At 37.0% G+C, this 22,893-nt stretch overlaps 2 protein-coding genes across 5 annotated transcripts in view; both read left to right on the forward strand.

Moving 5' to 3' along the window:
• The window catches only part of LOC131482641 (sperm-associated acrosin inhibitor-like), a 58,255-nt gene extending 54,102 nt beyond the window's left edge, over positions 1–4,153 (forward strand). The window contains exons 1-5 of one of the 3 annotated variants that reach the window (XM_058677624.1): positions 41–285; positions 693–769; positions 1,699–1,736; positions 2,693–2,802; positions 3,632–4,153. In XM_058677624.1, the coding sequence (XP_058533607.1) occupies positions 703–769; positions 1,699–1,736; positions 2,693–2,802; positions 3,632–3,686 (270 nt within the window). In that variant the 5' untranslated portion in view covers positions 41–285; positions 693–702 and the 3' untranslated portion in view covers positions 3,687–4,153. Of the gene's footprint in view, positions 1–40; positions 286–679; positions 770–1,698; positions 1,737–2,692; positions 2,803–3,631 lie in introns of those variants that run through there. The other 2 variants (XM_058677622.1, XM_058677623.1) reach the window with 2 other exon arrangements.
• A 4,839-nt stretch (positions 4,154–8,992) lies between these two features.
• On the forward strand, positions 8,993–22,364 carry LOC131482645 (ovomucoid-like). Of its 2 annotated transcripts, none has more exons than XM_058677639.1 (5): positions 8,993–9,130; positions 18,434–18,510; positions 19,354–19,385; positions 21,257–21,366; positions 22,228–22,364. In XM_058677639.1, exons 2-5 carry the CDS (start codon positions 18,444–18,446, stop codon positions 22,268–22,270), a joined length of 252 nt encoding a protein of 83 aa, XP_058533622.1. In that variant the 5' UTR covers positions 8,993–9,130; positions 18,434–18,443; the 3' UTR covers positions 22,271–22,364. The 2 variants fall into 2 exon arrangements, with proteins under 2 accessions (XP_058533622.1, XP_058533621.1); XM_058677638.1 differs by having other exon boundaries at positions 8,995–9,130; positions 18,421–18,510.
• Positions 22,365–22,893: the final 529 nt, after the last annotated feature.

Consider the following 22,893-nt stretch of genomic DNA (forward strand, 5'->3'; position numbering starts at 1 on the left):
TATGCATTTGCTGAGATCAACTTGTCCTAAATCTCATGCTGAGGGAAGATCTATTGAGAAATAGGAGAAATAATTTGATGAGCTATTTTATGACCTCCAGAAAGGACACAAAATATCTCTGTCTCCTATCTGCCCTTGGGCAGCCCATTTATCCCTTGAATCTCCACACCAACAAATCAACCAAAGGAAACTCTTGAGCTGCATGCACATGACTGAGAAGAAAGGGTGAAGAAAACACAGTGTCTGAAGCTGTTGCCCACACACTACACTGTGCTCCACCTCCAGGTAGGTCAGGTGGCATACCTAAAGCAGCACTCTGGCTTCCAGCATTGCTGTGAGAACCTTCATGTCCTTTCTTTCCAAAGTCCTGTTGTGATTTTCTGAGTGAAATCTGAGTTTCTGGTGTGTATATTTCCTTACAGGTGGGAGATTGTCTGTGGCCTGACCCAGAGGATGGGGAGCATAAGCCACTGCTTTGTAAATGTTCCAGGAGACTTATCCTGGGGGTCTCTAAGTTTCTAGGAGGCCCTGTGTGCACATGATGTGTGCTTTAGTATCTGAGGATGGGGAGAACCTGAGGGAGGGGAGAGGGGAAGTGGAGTTGAATGGTCCTTTCAACTGTGGGAGAGATTCCTGAGGACAAGAAGCACTGATTCCTGTGCTATAAACATTCTGAAAGTTTTCTTCCACAGACTTGCTACAATGCCTTTCTTCTCACCATGGATCACAGCAGTGTTCATCATTTCCTTGACATTCCCTTTTCATTCTGGTGAGTAGATCTTCCAGCTCTCAGTGAAGCATTTTACATACATGAAATGTAGCAATCCCTTGTTTTAATTAGTGATTGGACAAGAGTGTCTTTTAGGGTTTGCAAACTGTCAGCTGCTGAAATAAGACAGGACGTGTTTCAGATGTTGTTTTCAAATTGCAGCTGTGGATCACCTTTCTTTCATTGTCTAGAGCTAAAGAAGTCTGTAGGCAGTAGACCTTAGAATGTTATTTCTTTGGGATGAAACATCTTTGCTTAGCATTTTGCCCATATGTTTATATTACATCATGATTAAACGCCAAGTGTACAGAATCATGAGTTTTTACACCTGACATTTCTTGTAAATCTAAATTTACTTATTCTTTTAGATCAAGGCCTCATATTAGAGGGTTGATTGGTATCTCCTTGATAAATTATGTCCTTTATGTTCCACTGTATTTTTTTTTGTATTCTTATAATTCAGATGAAGTTATTGTTAGGAATTAGAGCCCCCATATTACAGTTGAATACTAATGAGTTAAATACTAAATAATGTTTACATATTACATTAATTGCATACGATAGCGAGTGTAATGCAAACATTATCTTTTTTACTAGACTGATTTCTAAAACAAATAGGAAAACTGTGGTTTAAAAACTGGGAAAAGAGGCCACTATAGGAGAATATAGTGGAATACAAAACTATAAAGATTATTGTAATAGGTAATGAGAATTTTGGAATTATAAGATATCATTTTTGTATTCATTTTGTGTATGTAACAATTTAGTACTACCAAAATGTTCACTTTATTACTTGCCTGTCATTAGTATCAGCACACTGTTCACATAGGCTTCTGCTGCTACGAAATGTGGGAAATTCACAACATAGAGTATGCTACTATTTACATTTTCTTCCTATTTTTAATTCTTCATTTGTGTGTTGCTTGCAGAAACCGGTTTTAACCCTATAACAGAAGTTCGCAAAGAGGTAAATTAATATTGATTAATTTGGAAGTTAAAATAGTAAATTCTAACATAAAATGTCAACCAACAAATGTATACCCATTCAAACAAAAGAAGCTTATCTCTATAAAAAAACATGCTATTGAAACCTACGGTATTATTATACTGAAGGCCATAGAGTTTATCTTTGGGTTGTATAAAACTGTTTGGCTTTAATGACAAGATAAAACTATTCCATTATTTTAAAATTCCACGAGTAGACATAAGCTTGTTGTACTCAGTATCTAATGTATGTGAAAGGATGTTGAAGGGGAATGTTTACCTTAACAAGCAAGAGGAATAAAACAAACAGTAATCCAGTTATACACTTAGGATAGATTAAGTTATCATTTTCATGTTTACACATTTTGGAATAGTACATGGATGAAAGGCAGTAAGCTATATTTCTAAACAACTATATAAAGACCAAAGTACTTTAAAAGAAATTATGGCATGTAAGGAATACACACAGTGTTGTTATAGATGTAAATGATCAATATGGTGAATATATAACAAATAACATTACAAATAGAGTTGTGTGTGATTTTACACATATATTTGCAAACAAATGCATATGTAGATAAGTACAAATATCATAATACTATTGAGGAATATGAAAGAAGAATTAATTTTATGATTTCTTGATTCACAAAATAATTGAGGACTTTTGACCTGAGAATAAGCAGAAGTGGAAGGTCTTGTTAACTTATGAAAATGGATTCAGTTGCTGCGATTTTTTGTTAAGAGTAATATTGGGTTTATTCAGCATAGCAACAGAATTTTATGTCTAGCTGTCTTGTGGACTCCTCAGTTTTTATTGATAAGCTTTGAAACCAAATTTAATTATTCCTCTTCTATATTTGGAATTTTGTATGAAGAATGAAAAAAATCATTAAATATTTCTTTATCTAATATATTCAATAACATTTTTGTTTTCAATAGCCACATTGTGAATCATATTCAGTAAGCATTTGCAACAAAAATATTGATAAAATCTGTGCAAGCAATGGCCAGACTTATTACAATATATGTTGGTTCTGCAGTGCAAAGCGGTAAGAATCCCAGATTAAATTGCACTCTTCAGCAGAAATAAAGAAAGCTTCACCAAGTGATAATAAAAACCACGTTTCTGATCCCCTGGGAGAAAGATTCAAAAGATTGTATAGTAAGTCTACATTCATAGAATGCACAACACATTTTAACTTCTTCCTGAATTTTTTTTTCTAAAGGCAGTTTTGTTAGAAGTTGTGTAGTTGGCCTCTCAGTGTACCTGTATTTTATTTAAAACAGTTAATTTAACTTAGTGTGATTGTTGCTAGTTACTGCTGACAGACTGCTGATTACACAACTCAGAAATCCCTCACATCGGGCCCCATAATACTAAGAAGAACTCCTCCCTCCTACTCTGATGACAACTCTGAGTCCTTATTACAAATACAGGACATTCTAGAACATTCCACCAGATCTTCCTTCCTATTTCCTTCAATCTTAAACAGTTTGCTGCTAAACATTCTGCCAGCCTTCCTCTCTATAATACTGTTATCTCACAAGTATTTCCTCCTGTTAAACTCTTGTATATTTATATGCAAACTGACTTGCCCCTGGAGATCCACTCAAACAAACCCTAATCCTGTCCTCCTCTGTGAATGAGCAATTCCCAAGATAGAATCAGAACGAGGTTGAAGGAAGGGCTAGTTTTTCCCAGACTGGTCCATGTAAAATGTAATAGGTTGGATGGAGCTGCATGTGGAAGTGGAGAACAGACTCTGTGAATTGTCTTATGTTCAAAACATTACTGAGAAGTGTTTGATGCAGTACTCAGTGAATTTTTAACCTTCTTTCAATTATTTGCTGTTTTTCTCTTTGTCCTCTTCCTTATAGAATGAAAAATGATACATTTTCTTTCCTTCATTATGGTGCTTGTTCTCCAAACTGACCTACATATTTCTGTGGCTTCTTTGCAATCCCAATCATGGTGGATTCCACAATCAGCTAAAAATCTCTTTAATTAGTGTCTTAAGTTCCTCGATGATCACATGAACACATGTGTAGTACCCACCTAAGATGGGACATGGGACGTTAAATAATTTTCCAACACTAACAACCTGTAACTGAATCACCTTTGTTCTCAGTGTTCAATTTTTCAATAATGACCTTATTTTTTGTTTGGCAATACAATGGAATGACTTTTAAGCACAAATATTTTTATCAATAAAATGTTAAATAGTCTGTTCAAGTGTTGTTTTTTCATGTTCTTTCTATCTTGGGAAAGCAGTGAAAATGGCCCAAGAACTTGGGGAGACTCAGAAGAAGCTTCTTGTTCCTGGTTTTAGACCCACACATCCTTGGCTACTGTTGCATTGGGTAGTGAAACAGTGGATTAACTTTCTGTCTGTGTGTCTATTACCCCAGCATTATAACTACCTTTCAAATAAATTCTCTTTAAAAAAAAGGTGTGAAATTTTTGTAAGTAAGATTCATTGGGTTATAAACTACAAATAGTAACTTGCAACACTATGTAGTTAGCCCTCTGTACCTGATATGGGGGCCTTGCTTAATTTGCTCTTTAACCCTCCGTTTCAACTATTTTCGTATGTTACATGTTCTTATGTGTTTTTTTCACAATGATTTTATTTTTACTTTAAAGTCAGATTTATAGAGAGAAGGAGGTACAGAAAGATCTTTCATCACCTGGTTCACTCCCCAGGTGGCCGAAGGGCCAGAGCTGAGCCAATCTGATGCTAGGAGCCTCTTCCGAGTCTCCCACACAGGAGCCAGATCCTAAGGCTTTTGGTCATCATCTACTGCCTTCCTAAGGCAGATCAAAAGTGGATCCAATACGGTGTCCTACTTCATGCAAGGCGACGACTTTAGCTACTAGGCTACAGAGATAGGATGTGTCTTTAGCTACCTTGACATTTCTCCTCCTTCTACTTTTTTAAAAGACTGTTTGAGAGTGGAGGGAGACAGACAGATTCCACCAAGTAATTCATTCTTCAAATGACCAATGACCAGTGGTGGACTGCTGGAGAAAAAAGACTGAAATTAGTATGAACCTCACCTATGGGTGGCAGAGACTCCATCTCTTGAAGATCTCTGGAGAGAGCATAGAAGTTCCACGCACCTTCTTCCAGCCTGTGCCCTTGGTGTATTTTGCATCTTGATGTTCTCAAGTGATTCCTTTTCTAACAAACAAGTCATTGTAAGTAAGTAGCATGCTGCCCTACATTGTATGAACTTCTCTAGTAGGTACTCATACCTCATAAGAGGTTGTGGCAATCTGTGATTTGTAGCCAAGTCCAACATAAATTATGGATAATCTGGCATGTATTGCTTGTGATTGGCATCTGAACTTGGGGTAGTTTTCTGGAATTGAGCTTATATATTTGATGCTGAGTGTCACAGCAAATTCAGGTAGTGTCAGACTGCATGGAATTACAGTCAAAGACATTTGGAGTTCAAAGACATTTAGAGATCGGCTGGGGAAGCTCCCACACATTGCAGTAAGCAGGAGCACTAAGCACTGGTATTTGAGATTTTGATTTTTCCCACTGCTTGCCCATGTGGAAATCCGTGGTCAGTTTTGTTCTGGCTATGAGCTTTTGCAAATTTTGCTCTTTGTGTATCATCACTTTCTAAATTATACTGCAAAACTACCATAGACCAGAGTTTTGGAGAGGATCATATGACTATTTAGTACATCAATTTCAACTTAAATTTTTGTAGGGACTGCTAAAGGGATGTGACACCCTGGGTGACAAGGAACTACTAACCACCAAATGAAATAAGATCATTACTTGAACAATATCAAGATATTCTGTGAAAGTTATTTTTATTAAACTATTTTATTGAGACTGCGTACATACCAAGAAATGCACATCAGTGTACAGATAAACAGTTTTTGTTCTCTATTATTAATAGCCACCACTCAAGATATGAACAGAATATTAGTTTTGGATTAGGATAATATATCATTGTTGTTTTATACCTTAAAATTGCAGAATACACAGTATACAGGAGTTAAACAGCAATAATTTAATTTTGAGCTCTACAAATGAAGTGGTTTTTTAGATGGCAATGTTGAAATAAAGAAGGAAAAAATTGTAACCCTATTAGCTTGTTTAATCATTTATGCTTGACTTCTAGTGAAAAATATTAAAACTGAACACAAAGGTTCAGGATAAATCCAGAGATCATTTTCTAAATTTTTTAAGACAATGGAAAATAGCATTATTTAGTAACTGTTTATTCTAAATAATATTGCAACATACTATAGAGCAGTATGGTTGTATAAATGTTTTATAATAATTGCTAAATGATTGGTTACCTCTAAAGAAAACATTAAACTTACATGAAAGAACCTATTAAATCTACTGGTCTAGTGTAGAAATGCATATTAAGTTCACATCTTATGGCAATTCCCCCACTTTATTTATTTATTTATTTATGTATTTATTGATTGATTGATTGATTGATTTTGGTTACTGTTATTCTTGGTTTGATTTCCTTACACATTTTGGATCGCTTGCTTGGAAAGCTTTCTGTTCCTATCTTGGGATCTGTATTTGCTGATATTATCTTTTTGTTCTCTCCACACTGCACTTAGGTTTATCAGATTAAATTTTATCCAGTCTCCTGACAGAAGCTCTGTGAAGAACTAGTTGTGAGCATCTTGCATGAGTTGCTTTAAGCCCTGCAGGAAGAACACACATTCCCCCCCACTCACCACCACCACCATATTTCATGGCCTTAGGCCATCTCTCTTATACCTGTCAAGTTCTCCACTCACACATCAAGAAGGAATCCTTAATGGATCTACTTGAAGAAGAAGAAAAGCTAAAATAACCATTCTGCAGGACTCTTTAGTTCTGTGTTCACTACCTGAAGTAATCGTATGTGAAATGTGAGGAGGTAGCCCTGATGTACAAGATTCCTTTCAGAAAGAACAGTTGCTGTTTTTTGAGGAAAACCCTGGAAAGCAAGAGTGTTTTCTTTAGCTACAGCCACACTCCTAGGGGTGATCTGAAGAGTTGCAGAGTAAATAGCACTTTCTTGTTTGTGGAAAGAGGATGTTTATCTGCATGTGCTCTTCATATGTAGATGACAGTCTCCCTTTCATTGAAACTGAATGAACACTGGAATGCAAAGCAGGAATTGTTCTCCTAACTCGGGTACATTGTACATACACATATTAACTTGTTCCGTCCACAAGAGGCCGTAGAATGAATTATCCTGAGCCAATGAGCACTCCTAATGCAGAGATGTTGGTTTCTCTATCTTTATAAAGTCTGTAGAAATGGTCGACTTAGTACTTGGTGAAGAAATAAACAAGGTGAGGTGGGCCATCTCCTGTGCTGAAAGTGGGAAAGTGTTCCATAGCAATGAAATCGTGCTGTATAAAGGGACATTCTTCTGAATCCCTATAGCCGAGTTTGGTGAAAACAAAAGGAAAATTTGGTGTAAAAAAACATTTCTCTTTATGAGAACAGCGTACATGTATGGTAGCGAGATTACTTAGTGAATCATTTATATTCAAATTACCTGTTTGGAACTGTGTTAACTGCCTAAATCTCATTTTGTTGTAGCGAATGATGTTATTATTTTTTCTTACCATGCGTTCTCATTTCTTTAATCAAGTGGTATGTAATTGGCATGCATAAAATTTAAGAGATGTTTAATGAAGAGATGGACAAATACTAATTTTGTGAATAGTACCTTTCACAATACAGGATTTAGTGGCCAGTGAAATGGCTCTATTGGCCAAACTCTGCTTCTGCAGAGCCAGCCTCCCATATGGTGCCAATTTGTGTCCTGGCAGCTCTGCTTTTCATCCAGCCTAAGGTCTAGTAAAGTAGTGGCTGATGGCCCATGGCCTTTGGACCCTCCCCACATATGGTAAATCTTTGGCTTCTGGCTTTGGAACGCCTGTCTCCCAATTTTGAAGCCAATTCAGAAGTTTACTAGCAAATGGAGGATCTTTACTCTCATTGCTCTCCTCTGTGTAAAATCTGTCTTTCCAATAAAAATAAAGAAGTCTTTAAAAAAATACGTTGCATATCTCATTGAAATAATTTTTATAGCAGAAATGTTTTATTCTTGATATAATGTGGATACATTGTTTTTGAATTTGTTTAAGAATATTATGGCTGAATTAGAGGTTACTATATATTTTTAATACCTGGTATATTTTTAAGCAATCTCATTTGGTCTTGGCTCGTATTGCATGTTACACAGGCTTTCTAATAGAAGCTGCATTTTATTCAGTCAGACACAAATTCTACGTTTTCACACTGGCTGATCACATTTGTGTTGTATGTTTGCTGACTCACTTTCCCGCACTTTAGAATGTCTGAATATGCCAGCAAGGATACTCCTAGGCCTCATGCACGAAGGATTCACTTGCTGGGATTAGTGATGGTATTGGTAAAAGCTCTCTAGCTGATATGTCTTCCTTATTCTGACTTTGTGATATAGTATTATTAAAGATTGATTTATTTTTATTGAAAGGCAATTTTAGAGAAAAGAGAGAAAAAAAGATCTTCCATCTGCTATTTCATACCCCATATGGCTGTAACAGCCAGAGCTGAATCAATCCCAAGCCAGGAGCCAGGAGTTTTCTGGGACTCCCACTTGGGTGCAGGTCTCAAGGCTGTGGATCCGCTCAATGACTTTCTCAGATCTCAAGCAAGGAGCCTGGTGGAAGTAAAGCAGCTGGGATATGAACTGTGCCCAAATGGGGACCGGCAGAGGCTAGGCAAGGATTTATCCCCAGGGCTATTGTGCCAGAACCTGCAATTTATTTTTACAAGATAGGATCACAAGAACCCTACATTAGGAATTGCAAATTTATTTAATTCTGTGTTTAACTCAACTTAGAGATCTACCGGGCATCAAATCTCCATTAAGTCTGATGTGCTTCTGATCTAGCAAATTAGGCGCTTCTCTGTGTAGAATTTTTCATATACACTTTCTACATGTATCAATTTTATTCTCTTGGATAGTCATACCCAGTTATTTAGACAGCATGTATTTCTGCTTCTTTTTACTCTCATAGGATCTATAATTAACACCTCTCCACTCTCACCACTGATTTTTGAATGCATCAGCTGAGATTAACATTCCAAACCTCTGGCTAAGGGAAGATCTATTGAGAAATACGAGAAATATTTCTTATGAGATACTTTATGACCTCCAGAAAGGACACAAAATATCTCTCTCCTATCTGCCCTTAGGCAGCCCATTTATCCCTTGAATCTCCACACCAACAAACCAACCAAAGGAAACTCTTGAGCTGCATGCACATGACTGAGAAGAAAGGGTGAAGAAAACACACAGTGTCTGAAGCTGTTGTCCACACACTACACTGTGCTCCACCTCCAGGTAGGTCAGGTGGCATACCTAGAGCAGCACTCTGGCTTCCAGCATTGCTGTGAGAACCTTCATGTTCTTTCTTTCCAAAGTCCTGTTGTGATTTTCTGAGTAAAATCTGAGTTTCTGGTGTGCATATTTCCTTACAGGTGGGAGATTGTCTGTGGCCTGACCCAGAGGATGGGGAGCATAAGCCACTGCTTTGTAAATGTTCCAGAAGACTTATCCTGGGGGTCTCTAAGTTTCTAGGAGGCCCTGTGTGCACATGATGTGTGCTTTAGTGTCTGAGGATGGGGAGAACCTGAGGGAGGGGAGAAGAGGTGGAGTTGAATGGTTCTTTCAACTGTGGGAGAGATTCCTGAGGACAAGAAGCACTGATTCCTGTGCTATAAACATTCTGAACGTTCTCTTCCACAGACTTACCACAATGCCTTTCTTCTCACCATGGATCACAGCAGTGTTCATCATTTCCTTGACATTCCCTTTTCATTCTGGTGAGTAAATCTTCCAGTTCTCAGTAAAGCATTTTACATACATGAAATGTAGCAATCCCTTGTTTTAGTGATTGGACCGAGTGTCTTTTAGGGTTTGCGAACTGTCAGCTGCTGAAATAAGACAGGACATGTTTCAGATGTTGTTTTTAAATTGCAGCTGTGGATCACCTTTCTTTCATTGCCTACTTTAGCTCTAAAATAGTTAAATGAATTTAGCCATCTAAAGATGGTTAAATGCCAAGTGTGCCGAAATGAGTCTTTATACCTAGCATTTCTTGTAAATCTAGTATGTAGACCATTCTTTTAGATCAAAGCCTCATATAAGGAGAGACCTCATTGAATGGTCCGCTGACAAATTATTATTCTTGAAGTTCCACTATATAGTTGATTTTCAGATTAGACTATTGTGAGAATCAGATACAGCATTCATATTATAATTAAATAGTAATGATTGATATACAAATTAATGTCTAAATATTACATTAAGAGAATATGTTACAGAAGTGTAATGTAAACACTGGCTTTTTTTGGCAAGACTGTCTTGTAATACAAATTTGGAATAACTATGATAAAAAGTGGAAAAAGAAAGCTACTACAGGAGAATTTGGTGGAATATTTAATAATATAGAAGAATATTTTTATAGATAATGTGAATTTTGAAATTGCAGAAATTCTGTTTATTTTTTTTTTGAGATTTATTTATTTTTATTGGAGAGGCAGATATACAAAGAGGAGGAAAGACAGAGAGGAAGATCTTCCATCTGATGGTTCACTCCTCAAGTGGCCACAACGGCTGGGGCTGAGCCAATCCAAAGCCAGGAGTCTCTTCTGGGTCTCCCACTTGGATGCAGGGTCCCAAAGCTTTGGGTCGTCCTCAATTGCATTTCCTGGCCACAAGCAGGGAGCTGGATGGGAAGTGGAGCTGCAGGGATTCGAACCAGTGCCAATATGGGATCCTGGTGCATTCAAGGCAAGGACTTTAGCTGCTATGCTATCATGCCGGACCCAGAATATTCTGTTTTGTAGTAATTTTTTGTACTTAAGATTTTAGTGCCCAAAAATGTTCATTTATTAATCGACTGTCATTAGTATCAGCACACAATTCACATAGGCTTCTGCTACGAAGAAATGTGGGAAATTCACAAGATAGAGTATGCTACTGTCTCCATTTTCTTATTTTTAATTCTTCATTTGTTTGTTGTTTGCAGAAACCGCTTTTTTCCCTATATCAACACAACTTAAACGAGTAAGTTAATACTGATAAATATTTACATTGGAAAGAGAAAATGTAATAGAAAACATTAACAAAGTGCACGACTTTCAAACAGAAGAAACAAAAAAATGTAAAACAGCATGCTATTGAAACTTATGCTGCTATTATACTGAGGGCCATAGAGTTAATCTTTCGGTTATATAAAACTGTTTGGCTTTAATGACAAGATAAAACTATTCAATTGTTTTAAAATTCCACGAGTAGACATAAGCTTGTTGTATTCAATATCTAATGTATGTGAAAGGATGTTGAAAGAGAACAATTCACCCTAACAAGCAAGAGGAATAAAACAAACAGTAATCCAGTTATACACTTAGGGATAGATAAAGTTATCATTTTCATGTTTTCACATTTTGGAATAGTATATGAATGAAAGGCCGTAAGCTATATTTCTAAACTACTATATAAAGACCAAAGTAGTTCTAAAAATTAAGGCACGTAAGGAATACACATAGTATTATAGATGTAAATGATCAATATGGTGAATATATAATAAATAACATTACAAATAGAGTTGTATGTGATTTTACACATACATTTGCAAACAAATGCATATGTAGATAAGTACAAATATCATAATACTATTGAGGAACATGAAAGAAGAATTAATTTTATGATTTCTTGATTCACAAAATAATTGAGGACTTTTGACCTGAGAATAAGCAGAAGTGGAAGGTCTTGTTAACTTATGAAAATGGATTCAGTTGCTGCGATTTTTTGTTAAGAGTAATATTGGGTTTATTCAGCATAGCGACAGAATTTTATGTCTAGCTGTCTTGTGGACTCCTCAGTTTTTATTGATAAGATTTGAAACCAAATTTAATTATCCCTCTTCTATATTTGGAATTTTGTAGGAATAATGAGAAAATATTAAAAATTTCTTTATCTAATGAATTCACTGATTTTGTGTGTGTGTTCAACAGCAACGTTGTGAGTCACAACCAATACACTCTTGCACCGTGGAATATGATCCAATCTGTGGGAGTGATGGCAATTCTTATCACAATACGTGCCTTTTCTGCAGAGAAAAGCGGTAAGAATCCCAGATTAAATTGCAACTCTTCAACAGAAATAAAGAAAGCTTCACCAAGTGATAAGAAAAAACATGTTTCTTATGACCTGGGAGAAAAATTCAAAAGATTGCTATAGTATCTCTATATTCATAAAAACCACAAGAACACACTTTAACCTCTTCCTGAAGTTTATTTTCTAAAAGCAGTATTGTTAGAGGTTGTGTAGTTAGCCTCTCAGTGTACCTGTATTTTATTTAAAACAGTTAATTTAACTTAGTGTGATTGTCCGATGGCAGCCCTCAGACCATCTTACAAATGCAGGACATTCTAGAACATTCCACCAGATTTCCTGCCCTATCTCCTTCACTCTGAAGGAGTTTGATGCTGAACATTCTGCCAGCCTTCCTATCCATCCAACTGTTGCTCTCACAAGTGTTTCCTTCAATAAGCCCTTATATGTGTAATTTGCAAATTGGTTTCTGTCCCAGAGGATCCACTCAAACAAACCCTAATTCTGTCTTCTGTGTCTGAGCAAGTCCCAATAGGAATCAGAACTAAATTGAAGGAAGGTCAGGTTATGGCAGATGGAGACAAGCCTTGTGTAGGCTGGAAGTAAGTGGGACGGAGCTGCATGGCAATTGGAGAACAGATTCTTTGAACTGTCCCAGGTTCCAAACCTAGTGAGAATGTTGTATGCCATACTAAGTGAATTTAAAACCTTCTTTCCACTATGTGCTTCATTTTCTCTTTGTCTCTCTTTATAGAATGAAAAATGATACGTTTTCATTCCTTCATTATGGTCGCTGCATTTCATAGTGACCTATCCATTTCTGTGTCTTCTATTGTGACCCTGTTTATGGATTCTACAATCAACTAAAATCTCCTTCATTAGTGTCTTAAATTCCTCGATCAAATAAACACATGTGTGGTACCTAAGATGAGATATGGGATGTTAAATAATTTTCCAGCACTAACAATCTGTAACAATCTGTTTTCGGTATTGAATTTTTCAGTAACAACCTGAAAAACTAGTGTATTAATTTTGTTTTTGAAAATAGCATAGCACAATTTTTAATCATGAATGTTTTAATCAATAAAATGTTAAATAGTCTGTTCAAATGTTGTTTTTTCATGTTCTTTCTATCTTTGGTAAAGTAATGATTTATAATACATGGCTATTCTTTGTATGTGTAATTAAATATGTTCATAGGTAAATGCATAATGCATTATTTGAGTATTTCTTAAGATTAAAATATCTAGATTCCTCTTTATCTGAAAGCATCAGGTAATATGAATTAAGCATCAATTGAATAACAGTTTTACTTATTCAGAATATGAAATTACTGCTCATATACAATTAGGTACTCAAGAAATTGAAAGTAAATGTACAAATCTTTGGAAGATAATACACCAAGTATTAAAGGTAATTTCCACATGGTGATGGAATTTCAGATTTTTCTTTCTTTCCTACTTTTGGGATCTTCCATTTTAGTAAAAGACATGAACTTGTTTCAGAAAGGAAAAATCCTCAGTAAGACAAATCCTTCATGGATTTTTCTGCTGATGAATTCTGTGCACCTCGCATTTTCAAATGGCGATACTTAGATATCCAAATTTTTCCTCTTTATCTTGAAATGAAATTGTCATTCAGCAGTGACTTTATTATGGCTCAGAAAAAAATGGGGATCTCTGCCACAATGTCCCCATTACTGTGGCTTTACAGGAAGTCTTAGACTCAGGCAGCTTGAATTGTCTCTCCTTGTTTCTCTACTTTTTTTTTTTTTTATGGTGTTAGTTATTCTAGGTGTTTTGTCATTTCATACAAACTTGTGAGTTTACAAGTTTTTCTTTTTAGTTTAGAAGATGAAGTAACAGATATGCAAAGAAAGCAGAAGAGATCTTCCATGTGCTGGTTCTCTCTATCTAAATGGCTGCCCTAACCAGGTCTTCATCGGGCCTGTGCAAGCAGTCCAATTACTTTCCAATAAAAAAGTAATAACAGTTAAATAAATCTTTAAAAAAGAAAAAAACTCAGGAGATTCTGTATTAAAATGTCTAAATATGCTGTCAAGGTTACTCTGAAATGGATTGGTTTGAACTTGAGAATTTCAGTTTCCAAAATTGCTGGAGTAACCAGGATGTGAAGATTTGTTTGGTAAGTTCAATGAAATCTTTCCTTACTTCAAATACCACAGTGGTTTCCACTTGACTCTGGGATGGAGACAGAATGTGCTTAACTTGTAATGTAGGTCATTGCCCAGAATGCTCTTCGCCTTACTTTCCAAATTTTCTTGCAATTTTTTGGTGCTGTTCACATCATGTCTTGTTTTCCAGCACTGGTTGCCCTGAGACTCATCTGTGAGATTTTCAAATACACCATTGTCCAAGCCTCATGTACAAACCACTGATTCATATACTTGAGATGTAACTGAACATTGGTAAAAGGTCTCCAGTTGATATCTCTTCCTGATTTTGAATTTGTAATATTGCTTTGTAAGGTGCTCCTATTTGGAGAAATCTTTAATGGGAGTACAAGAACACTTTACATTTGTACTTGCATAATTATGTGAATCTACATTTACCTTAACTCAGAACTCCAATCAGAAAATCAAATCTCCATCAATACTGAGCTGTTTCTGGTCTTGCAGATTAGACACTGTCTATGTAGAATTTCCCAAAGGCATACTTCTTTTTTCCTGATTTTATTCTCTTGGTCACTGCTGAACAGTAGATCGCAAAGCTTTTGCTTCTACTTCAGCTGTTATTTTTTCTTCTATCATGGGATCTCTATGTTCCACCCTTCCACTCACATTTTTGAATGCATCAATGAGATCAAATTGTTCCAAACCTCTTGCTGAGGGAAGGACTAATTAGAAATGTGTGAAATATTTCTTATGAGCTACTTTATGACCTCCAGGAAGGACAAAAATGTCTCTATCTTCCTTGGGCAGCCCTTTTACCCCACAAATCTCCCACCAACAAACTAATTGTTGTAAATCAGAACGCAGAGACTTCAACCTTTGAAGGAAAATGAATTATTAAAGATTGGAGCAGCAACTATCTCACAGAATAGTGCATCAAAGGGAAGAAAAATAGGGTTTTTATAGTTAAAGTTAATATACAAAAAATCATGCTACATGCACAACAGCAGGGTGGTCACTGGGAGCAATCTTTTAATTCTAAAAGCAATAAAATGTCATCAGCTAACTGACTTCAGCAGGCCCTACAAACAATAACATTAAACAGGCCAGAGGCCCTTAGTCTTCCAAGAGCCTCACCCCAACTGGCACCTTCGCAAAATTCATTGTTGGTCCTGTCATAGTTGTGCATCTGAGCTGATCCATATCATTTCCCCCTTTTGTTTTTAAACATTTGAAACATAATACATTAGAACACCCTGTGATCACGTGCAATTAACTTGAGGATGAAGAAATTTATCCAGACTACATAAAGACAATAAAAACCTACAATAATAGGTAGAAAGGATACAAGTGATCCACTTCCTCAATACCTATTCTTATTTAAGACTAAGAGTTGAGGCACACTAAGCTATGTCTTCTAATAACTGATTATCATATTTGAGATTTAATTGGGTTTGAAAAGTTGTCATAATAGCAGATAAAACTTCTCTATTTCAGATTACTCATTACCATGATTAGATAATATCTTTTAACCCTCTTCCAGTCAAACTGTGTACTATTTTAAGGCACAGGAGTCACACATTCAGTAACATAATTTTAGTCACATTTTAGAAATAGTTGCTGGTTAACAGATTATATTTGGTATCCCAGCATGATAACAGTTCATTCCAAATCGACTACTTTGGCCTGTAATTGACTATTAATTTGTCTTTGGGTAATCCATGAATGTTCTGAATCTCTTTGTCGTTTTTGCACCAAATGTGCAATCTGAATTCCCTGACATAAGGCTACTCCAGGTGCAGCTGCAAGAGTGATAGCAATTATTCCCAGTATGGCTACAATTAACATTCCTACAACCTGTTCAATCCATTTTTTAAGCTCTTGAATCAAGGTATGAAGAATAAATGTAGACACCGACTCCTTCCATCCCCTTTACAGTCTAACAACCCCATACAAGCCCTCAGTAAATATATAGATTCCTGGGAGAAATTTACAGTATTGTTTGCTGATAAACCTGTGTGCAAAGAACAGTTAATGCATGCATGACAGAGAATTCACTGATTCATTTCAATGTGCAGGTCCCATCAGCAACACAAAGGGTAGACTAACACAAACTTGAGTATGAACAGCTGATCTTTTTTTTTTTTTTTTTTTGTAAATGATACTGAGAGGTTCCCAGTCTAGTTGGAGATAGTCCCTATCCAAGTCTTCATAGGTTCCAAAGTGTTGACTAGTTACCAGATGTGGTCCTTCTGGGAGTCTCCAGGAATGTAAGGAGAAGGAACAGCCACGCCACTGCGGAAGCAGAGGACATAGTGGTGATGGCAACCATGGCCTACATCTTACTAGTCGTCTTCACCTATTCTGAAACTCGTGAACGTACACAAAATTGAATCAGAACAATGAGAACTTAATGATGTGGAGAACAAAAAATTACCTTAATAGAAAATGTTGTAGATAAAAATTAGAACATTGGCTTCGTTTATAAAAATGGCTGTTTAGCAAAAAGATATATATGAGTAACATCCATTTGCCAGAATTGATTAGAACTTTGTTTTTGAAGATTTGCACCTATAGGGTGAGAAGCACAATGTAAAGAGGCACAGAAGAAATGACAGTGAAATTTTGAGGGCTATTTATGCCTAATTAGCATTTCCAATAGTATCAGTGTTAAGTCTGTTACTCTTGTATAGGCACAAATTGTATTGGATATTGGTGTTTTACAAAGTTCTGATTATTTAGGATTGTGAGCTAGCCCTGGCAGGAGTTTCCTGACCACAGGCATAGGCCATCACAATCAATTTTAGATATACATTCTTTTGTCCAATTCAGGCCTTTATGGCATTTTAGGGTAATGATCCTTAAAATTGAAAACCTATTAGTGCCATATTTTTTAAGTAAGAAGATGTGCTCAGCATTGCTTTTAAAGTGTCTGGGCTTGTCAAAATTATAACAATTAAGCTGATCCTGCTTTTGCTTAGTGCTTTAGTGTAGTAGCCAATAAATTAGCCTTATAGGACTCAGACCCTGTATCCATACAGATCCTTACATAACCTGTCATAGAGCCCACAGCAGCCTTAATTGGTTGGCATTCGGAATTTGCATTTTCATAAGCTAAGGTTTGTAAAATTAAATCTCAGACATCTGGTTGAAAAATCCCCTTTTGTAGTGCAGCTTTTAGCCAAGCTATGAAAGCCACATAAGGTTCCTTATTTCCCTGGGTCATTTTTACAACTTAGAAGGGAGTCTGCCCAGCCTCTTGTACCATGCTCGTAATTCAGTACTTAATGTCACATAAGTAGAATGCATTCCATATATGGAAACTGCTTTCTTAAATTCCTTAAAGACATGAATGTCCATGTAGTGATATTTAAAAGGTCAGCTCCCTCTGCAAAGTCTGGACAAGCAACTCCAGCATCCACTGCCTTAGAGTTACGGAAAGGCGGAGGGAGAAGGAATCCGAGGCTCAGCTCCGGAAGGTGAAGAGTGGCTTTGGCAACGTGGCCCAGGGAGCTGGAGGAGGGGACAGGTGCCAGGGAACATTAGGAGCAGCAGGAGCTGCAGCAGGCCTCTCAGGTTTTGTTCATTTAAAACGATCAGGCTCACTGGCCATTTTTCTAATTTTCAGTAATAATACATTATCCTGAGATTTGTTAGTTATTACATCAGATGCCTCAGATTCATTGCTACTTTCCCCTTGATTCTCTTCAGTCGATGGGAAGTTTGTGAGCCAGCACCAACTTTTGAGTCCTGCTTTTTGCTTTTTCTTCCTCCTGGGCAGGAGAGGCTTGGGGGAAAAGGACAGCAAAGGTCGCTTTGAATCTCTTTTGCAGATGGTAAACACCTGAGTCCTGTCATTTTTTCAGCTGATCCGTATCACCAATCAAGAAAACGCCTGGGCTGTGTGCACATGACTGAGAAGAAAGGGTGAAGAAAACAGACTGTCTGGAGCTGTTGCCCACACACTACACTGTGCTCCACCTCCAGGTAGGTAAGGTGGCATACCTAGAGCAGCACTCGGGCTTCCAGCATTGCTGTGAGAACTTTCATGTCCTTTCTTTTCAAAGTCCTGTTGTGATTTTCTGAGTAAAATCTGAGTTTCTGGTGTGAGTATTTCCTTACAGGTGGGAGATTGTCTGTGGCCTGACCCAGAGGATGGGGAGCATAAGCCACTGCTTTGTAAATGTTCCAGGAGACTTATCCTGGGGGTCTCTAAGTTTCTAGGAGGCCCTGTGTGCACATGATGTGTGTTTTAGTATCTGAGGATGGGGAGAACCTGAGGGAGGGGAGAGGGGAGGTGGAGTTGAATGGTTCTTTCAACTGTGAGAGGTAATGCTGTGGACATGGAGCACTGACTCCTGTGCTATAAACATTCTGAAAGTTTTCTTCCACAGACTTGCTACAATGCCTTTCTTCTCACCATGGATCACAGCAGTGTTCATCATTTCCTTGACATTCCCTTTTCATTCTGGTGAGTAAATATTCCAGCTCTCAGTAAAGCATTAGGAAATGTAGCAAGCCCTTTTTTGAATTAATAATTGGACAAGATTGTCTTTTGGGTTTGCACACTGTCAGCTGGTGAAATAAGACAGGATGTGTTTCAGATGTCTTTTAAATTGCAGCTGTGGATATACCTTGGATTTTTATTCTTCTGGAGTGAGATACTTGTTTACCATTTTTGTCCTTATGGTAAATCTCATGATGGTTAAATGCCAAGTGTATACAATCATGACTCCTTTATAACTGGCATTTCTTGTAAATCTAGTATGTTGCTTCATCTTCTAGTTCAAGACCTCGTATAAGAGGAGGAATCATTGATCTTTTGACAAATTATCTTTCAGAAAGTCCCATTATAATCATAAATTTCAGAGTAAAGTAATTGTGAGGAATCCAATAGACCATTCAAATTACAGTTGACTACTAAGGAGTTAAGAGCTAATTAGTGTCTACATATTACATGTTAGGGCATATTAGAAGACTAGGCTGTCTTGTTTGTAAAATAGGAAAGTTATAGTATCTATATTGGTATTAGAAAGCCACTATGGGAGAATCTGGAAGAATTTTAAATAATACAGAAAGTCTTTTTCATGGGTAGTGTGAATTTTTGAATTACAGAATATTCCTAGAAATGAAGTCATTTTGTGGACTCAACATTTTAGTACTACCAGCACTCATTGGAATACTTGCTTGCCGTTAGTATCATGAGCAGTTTGTTAGCCTTCCTCTATGAGAAATGTGATGATTTGCAATGTAGAATATGATTTTGTTCCATTTTTTTCTTATTCTTAATTCTTTTTCTATGTTTTGTTTCTAGAAACTTCTTTTGAATCTCCCGCTCGCCGACCTGTAAGTTAACACCAGCAGGATCTCCCAGTGGCTGAATCCTTGCCTTTCATGCACTGGGATCCTGTGTTGGCATCAGTTTGTGCCCTGGCTTCCCCAGTTCCCTTCCACCTCCCTGCTTGTGGTTTGGGTAAGCAATGGAAGATGACCTAAGGCCTTGGGACCCTGTGCCCACACAGTGACTAATGGGAGGCTCCTTGCTCCTGGCTTCGGATGGACTCAGCTTCAGTTGTTGAGGCCACTGGGGAGTGAACCAGAGGATGGAGGATTTTTCTTTTTGTCTCTTTTCTGTAGGTCTGCCATTCCAATAAAAATGAATAAATATTTAAAGGAAAAAAGTATAAGTATTTGAGGACCTATGTTATTATGCTAAGGACAATAGCTTGAATCTTTTTTCAGTTTTATCTATTTATTATTGGAAGGGCAGATGTACAAGCAGGAGAGACAAAGTGAAAGATCTTCATCCACTGGTTCACTCCCCAAGTGACCACCATGGCCAGCTGAGCTGACCCAAAGGCAGGAGTCAGGAGCTTCTTCCAGGTCTCCCATGTGGGTGCAGGGTCCCAAAGCCTTGGGACATCCTCTGCTGCTTTGTCAGGCCACAAGCAGAGAGCTGGATGGGAAGTAGAGCAGCCAGGACATGAACCTGTGCCCATACGGGATGGCTAGCAGTTGCTAGGCAAGGGTTTAGCCTCTAGGGTATCGTGCTGTTGCAACAATAGATTGAATCTTTCCAATTATATTAAACTCTTTGGCTTTAATGACAAGTTAATATCATTTCATTATTTAAAAATCACATGAGTGTGCAGTAACTTTGTTGTATTTAGCGTCTTAATGTATGTTAGCAGGTGTTGAAGTTGAATTTATCACCCTAACAAGCAGGAGGAGTAAAACCACCAGTAACCCAACTATATACCTTAGAATCAATGGATAAAGTTGTAATTTTAATATATTTACATTTGGAAATATTGTATGGAATGGAAGACAATGAACTATATTTCTAAAAATCTGTATAAACACCAAAGGAGTTTTAAGTTAATAGATGCAATGAATACACACAATATTTATTACAGATGTTAATGAGCAACATAGAAAACATAATGAAATATATGTAAGAGCAGAACTGTATGATAGTACATAGATATTTGCGAACAAATACATAAATGGATACATACAGATATAATACTGTTGAGAGAAACAAAGAGAGGAGTAATTGTGTGATTTCTTGTTTCATAAAATAATTGAGGACAATGAGCTGAGAATAAACTGAAATGGAAACAGGTTGCTAACTTATGGAAATACATTCAGTCTCTTGTATTGCTTTTTAAAAGTTAACATTGTGTTTATAAAAGCATAACAATAGTATTTCATGTTTAGCAATTCATGGGAACCTGTATTTTTGAAGATTTATTTTATTTTTATTGCAAAGTCAGATATACAAAGAGCAAGAGAGAGAGGGGAAGATCTTCCGTCCCTTGATTCACTCCCCAAGCAGCTGAACTGGCTGGAACTGAGCTGATCCGAAGTCTGGAGCCCGGAATCTCCTCTGGGTCTCCCAAGCAGGTGCAGGGTCCAAAGGCGTTGGGGCTGTCCTCTGGTGCCTTCCCAGGCTTTAAGCAGGAAGCTAGATGGGAAGCAGACTGCTGGGATTACAACCGGCACCCATATGGTACCTTGGCACATGCAAGGCAAGGAGTTTAAGCCACTAGGCTACTGCACCAGACCCAAGAGTATCTGTGTTTTTAAAGATAAACTTAGAAACTAAATATATCTATTCCTTTTCTATATGTTGAATTTTGTATGAGAATGAAGAAAATTTTTATTTAAAACTTCTTTATCTAATAAATTCAATGATTTTTTTTAATGTTCAATAGCCAAGCTGTGATATGGCTGCATATTCTGCTTGCTCTGAACAACATGATCCAGTCTGCGCAAGCAATGGCAGGACTTACGGCAATTCTTGCAAGTACTGTCGTGCACTGAAGTAAGAATAACAGTTTAAATAGCCATTCTTCAACAGAAATGGAGAGACTACCACAAAATGATAGCAAAAACAATGTTTCTGATGATGTAGTAGAAGCATACAAAAGATAGCTGTTGTTTCTATATGCATAGAAACCACAAGAACACACTTTACCACTCCCTGGAGCTCTGTGTGTAAAAGCAGTTTTGTTAGAAGTTTTGTGTTTGACCTCTCAGTGTGTCTGTATTGTATAATACGGGTAAATACATAAACCTGTTAATTTAATTTTCTTTGATTGTTGCTAGTTACTGCTGACAGACTGCTGATTACAGAACTCAGAAATCCCTCATATTGGGCCCCATAGTACTAACAAGGACTCCTCCCTCCTAATCTGATGACAAAACAATCCTCAGTCTTTCTTACAAATACAGGATAGTCTAGAACATTCCAATGGATCTCCCTCCTTATTTCCTTTACTCTGAGTTTACTGCTAAGCGTTCTGCCAGCCTTCAGTTTATCCCACAGTTGCTCTCACTCACAATTATTTCCCCCTATGAAGCCCTTGTATGTGTAATTTGCAAACTGGCAGATTTATTTGAATGGAAACCCATTCAAACAAACCCTAAACCTGTCCTCTTCTGTGTCTGAGCAAGTCCCAGGATGGAATCAGAACTGGGTTGAAGGAAGGTCAGGTTGTGGCAGATGGAGAAGAGCCTTGTGCAGGCTGGAAGTAAGTGGGACAGAGCTGCATGGGCAAGTGGAAAACACTCTCTAAACTGTTCCAGGCTCAAAACCACTTTGAGAAATGTTTTATGCAGGACTGAGTGAATTTAAAATGTTCTTTGCATCATTTATTTCTCTTTTTTTTCCTGTTCTTTATAGACTTACTAATGCATTTTGGTATAAGCATTATGGTGAATGCTGAAATCTGCCTCACCTACCCATTCCTGTGTTTTCTATTGCAACCCCATTTATGGTGGATTCTACTATCAACTAGAATATCCTTCGTTAGTGTCTGATATTCCTCGACGATCAAGTGTGGTACCTAAAATGGGACGTGGGACATTAAAGAAAATTCCAGCACTAACAACCTGAAGCACCTTTATTCTCAGTGTTCAATTTTTCAATGACAAGTTTTTTTTAAAATAATGTCCCTGTTGTGTACTTGACAATAACATAGCATAATTTTTCATAAATACTTTAAATGCTGTTTTCAAGTTTTTACTGTCTTTGATAAAATAGGTTATGATACACAAATATTCTTTGTGTCCATAATTAAATGTATTCAAAGATGAATTCCCAATACATTATTTGAGTTTTTGTTCAGAGTACACATACCTGGATTCTTCTTGAGCCTGGTGCATTGGAATCTAGGAAAACTATCTGTAATGCTGAATTCTGACATGTGCCCTACTGCTTAATCTTAGAATACTATGGTCTTAAGCATTGGGGAATGTGAATAAATAAAATGTAGTGTGCATACATAATTAAATGCTTGTAAGTTCTATCCAAACGTACTGTAAGGCTTATGAGACTTGGATGAAAAAA

Source organism: Ochotona princeps, chromosome 19, assembly GCF_030435755.1.
Source record: "Ochotona princeps isolate mOchPri1 chromosome 19, mOchPri1.hap1, whole genome shotgun sequence".
Taxonomy (NCBI): domain Eukaryota; kingdom Metazoa; phylum Chordata; class Mammalia; order Lagomorpha; family Ochotonidae; genus Ochotona; species Ochotona princeps.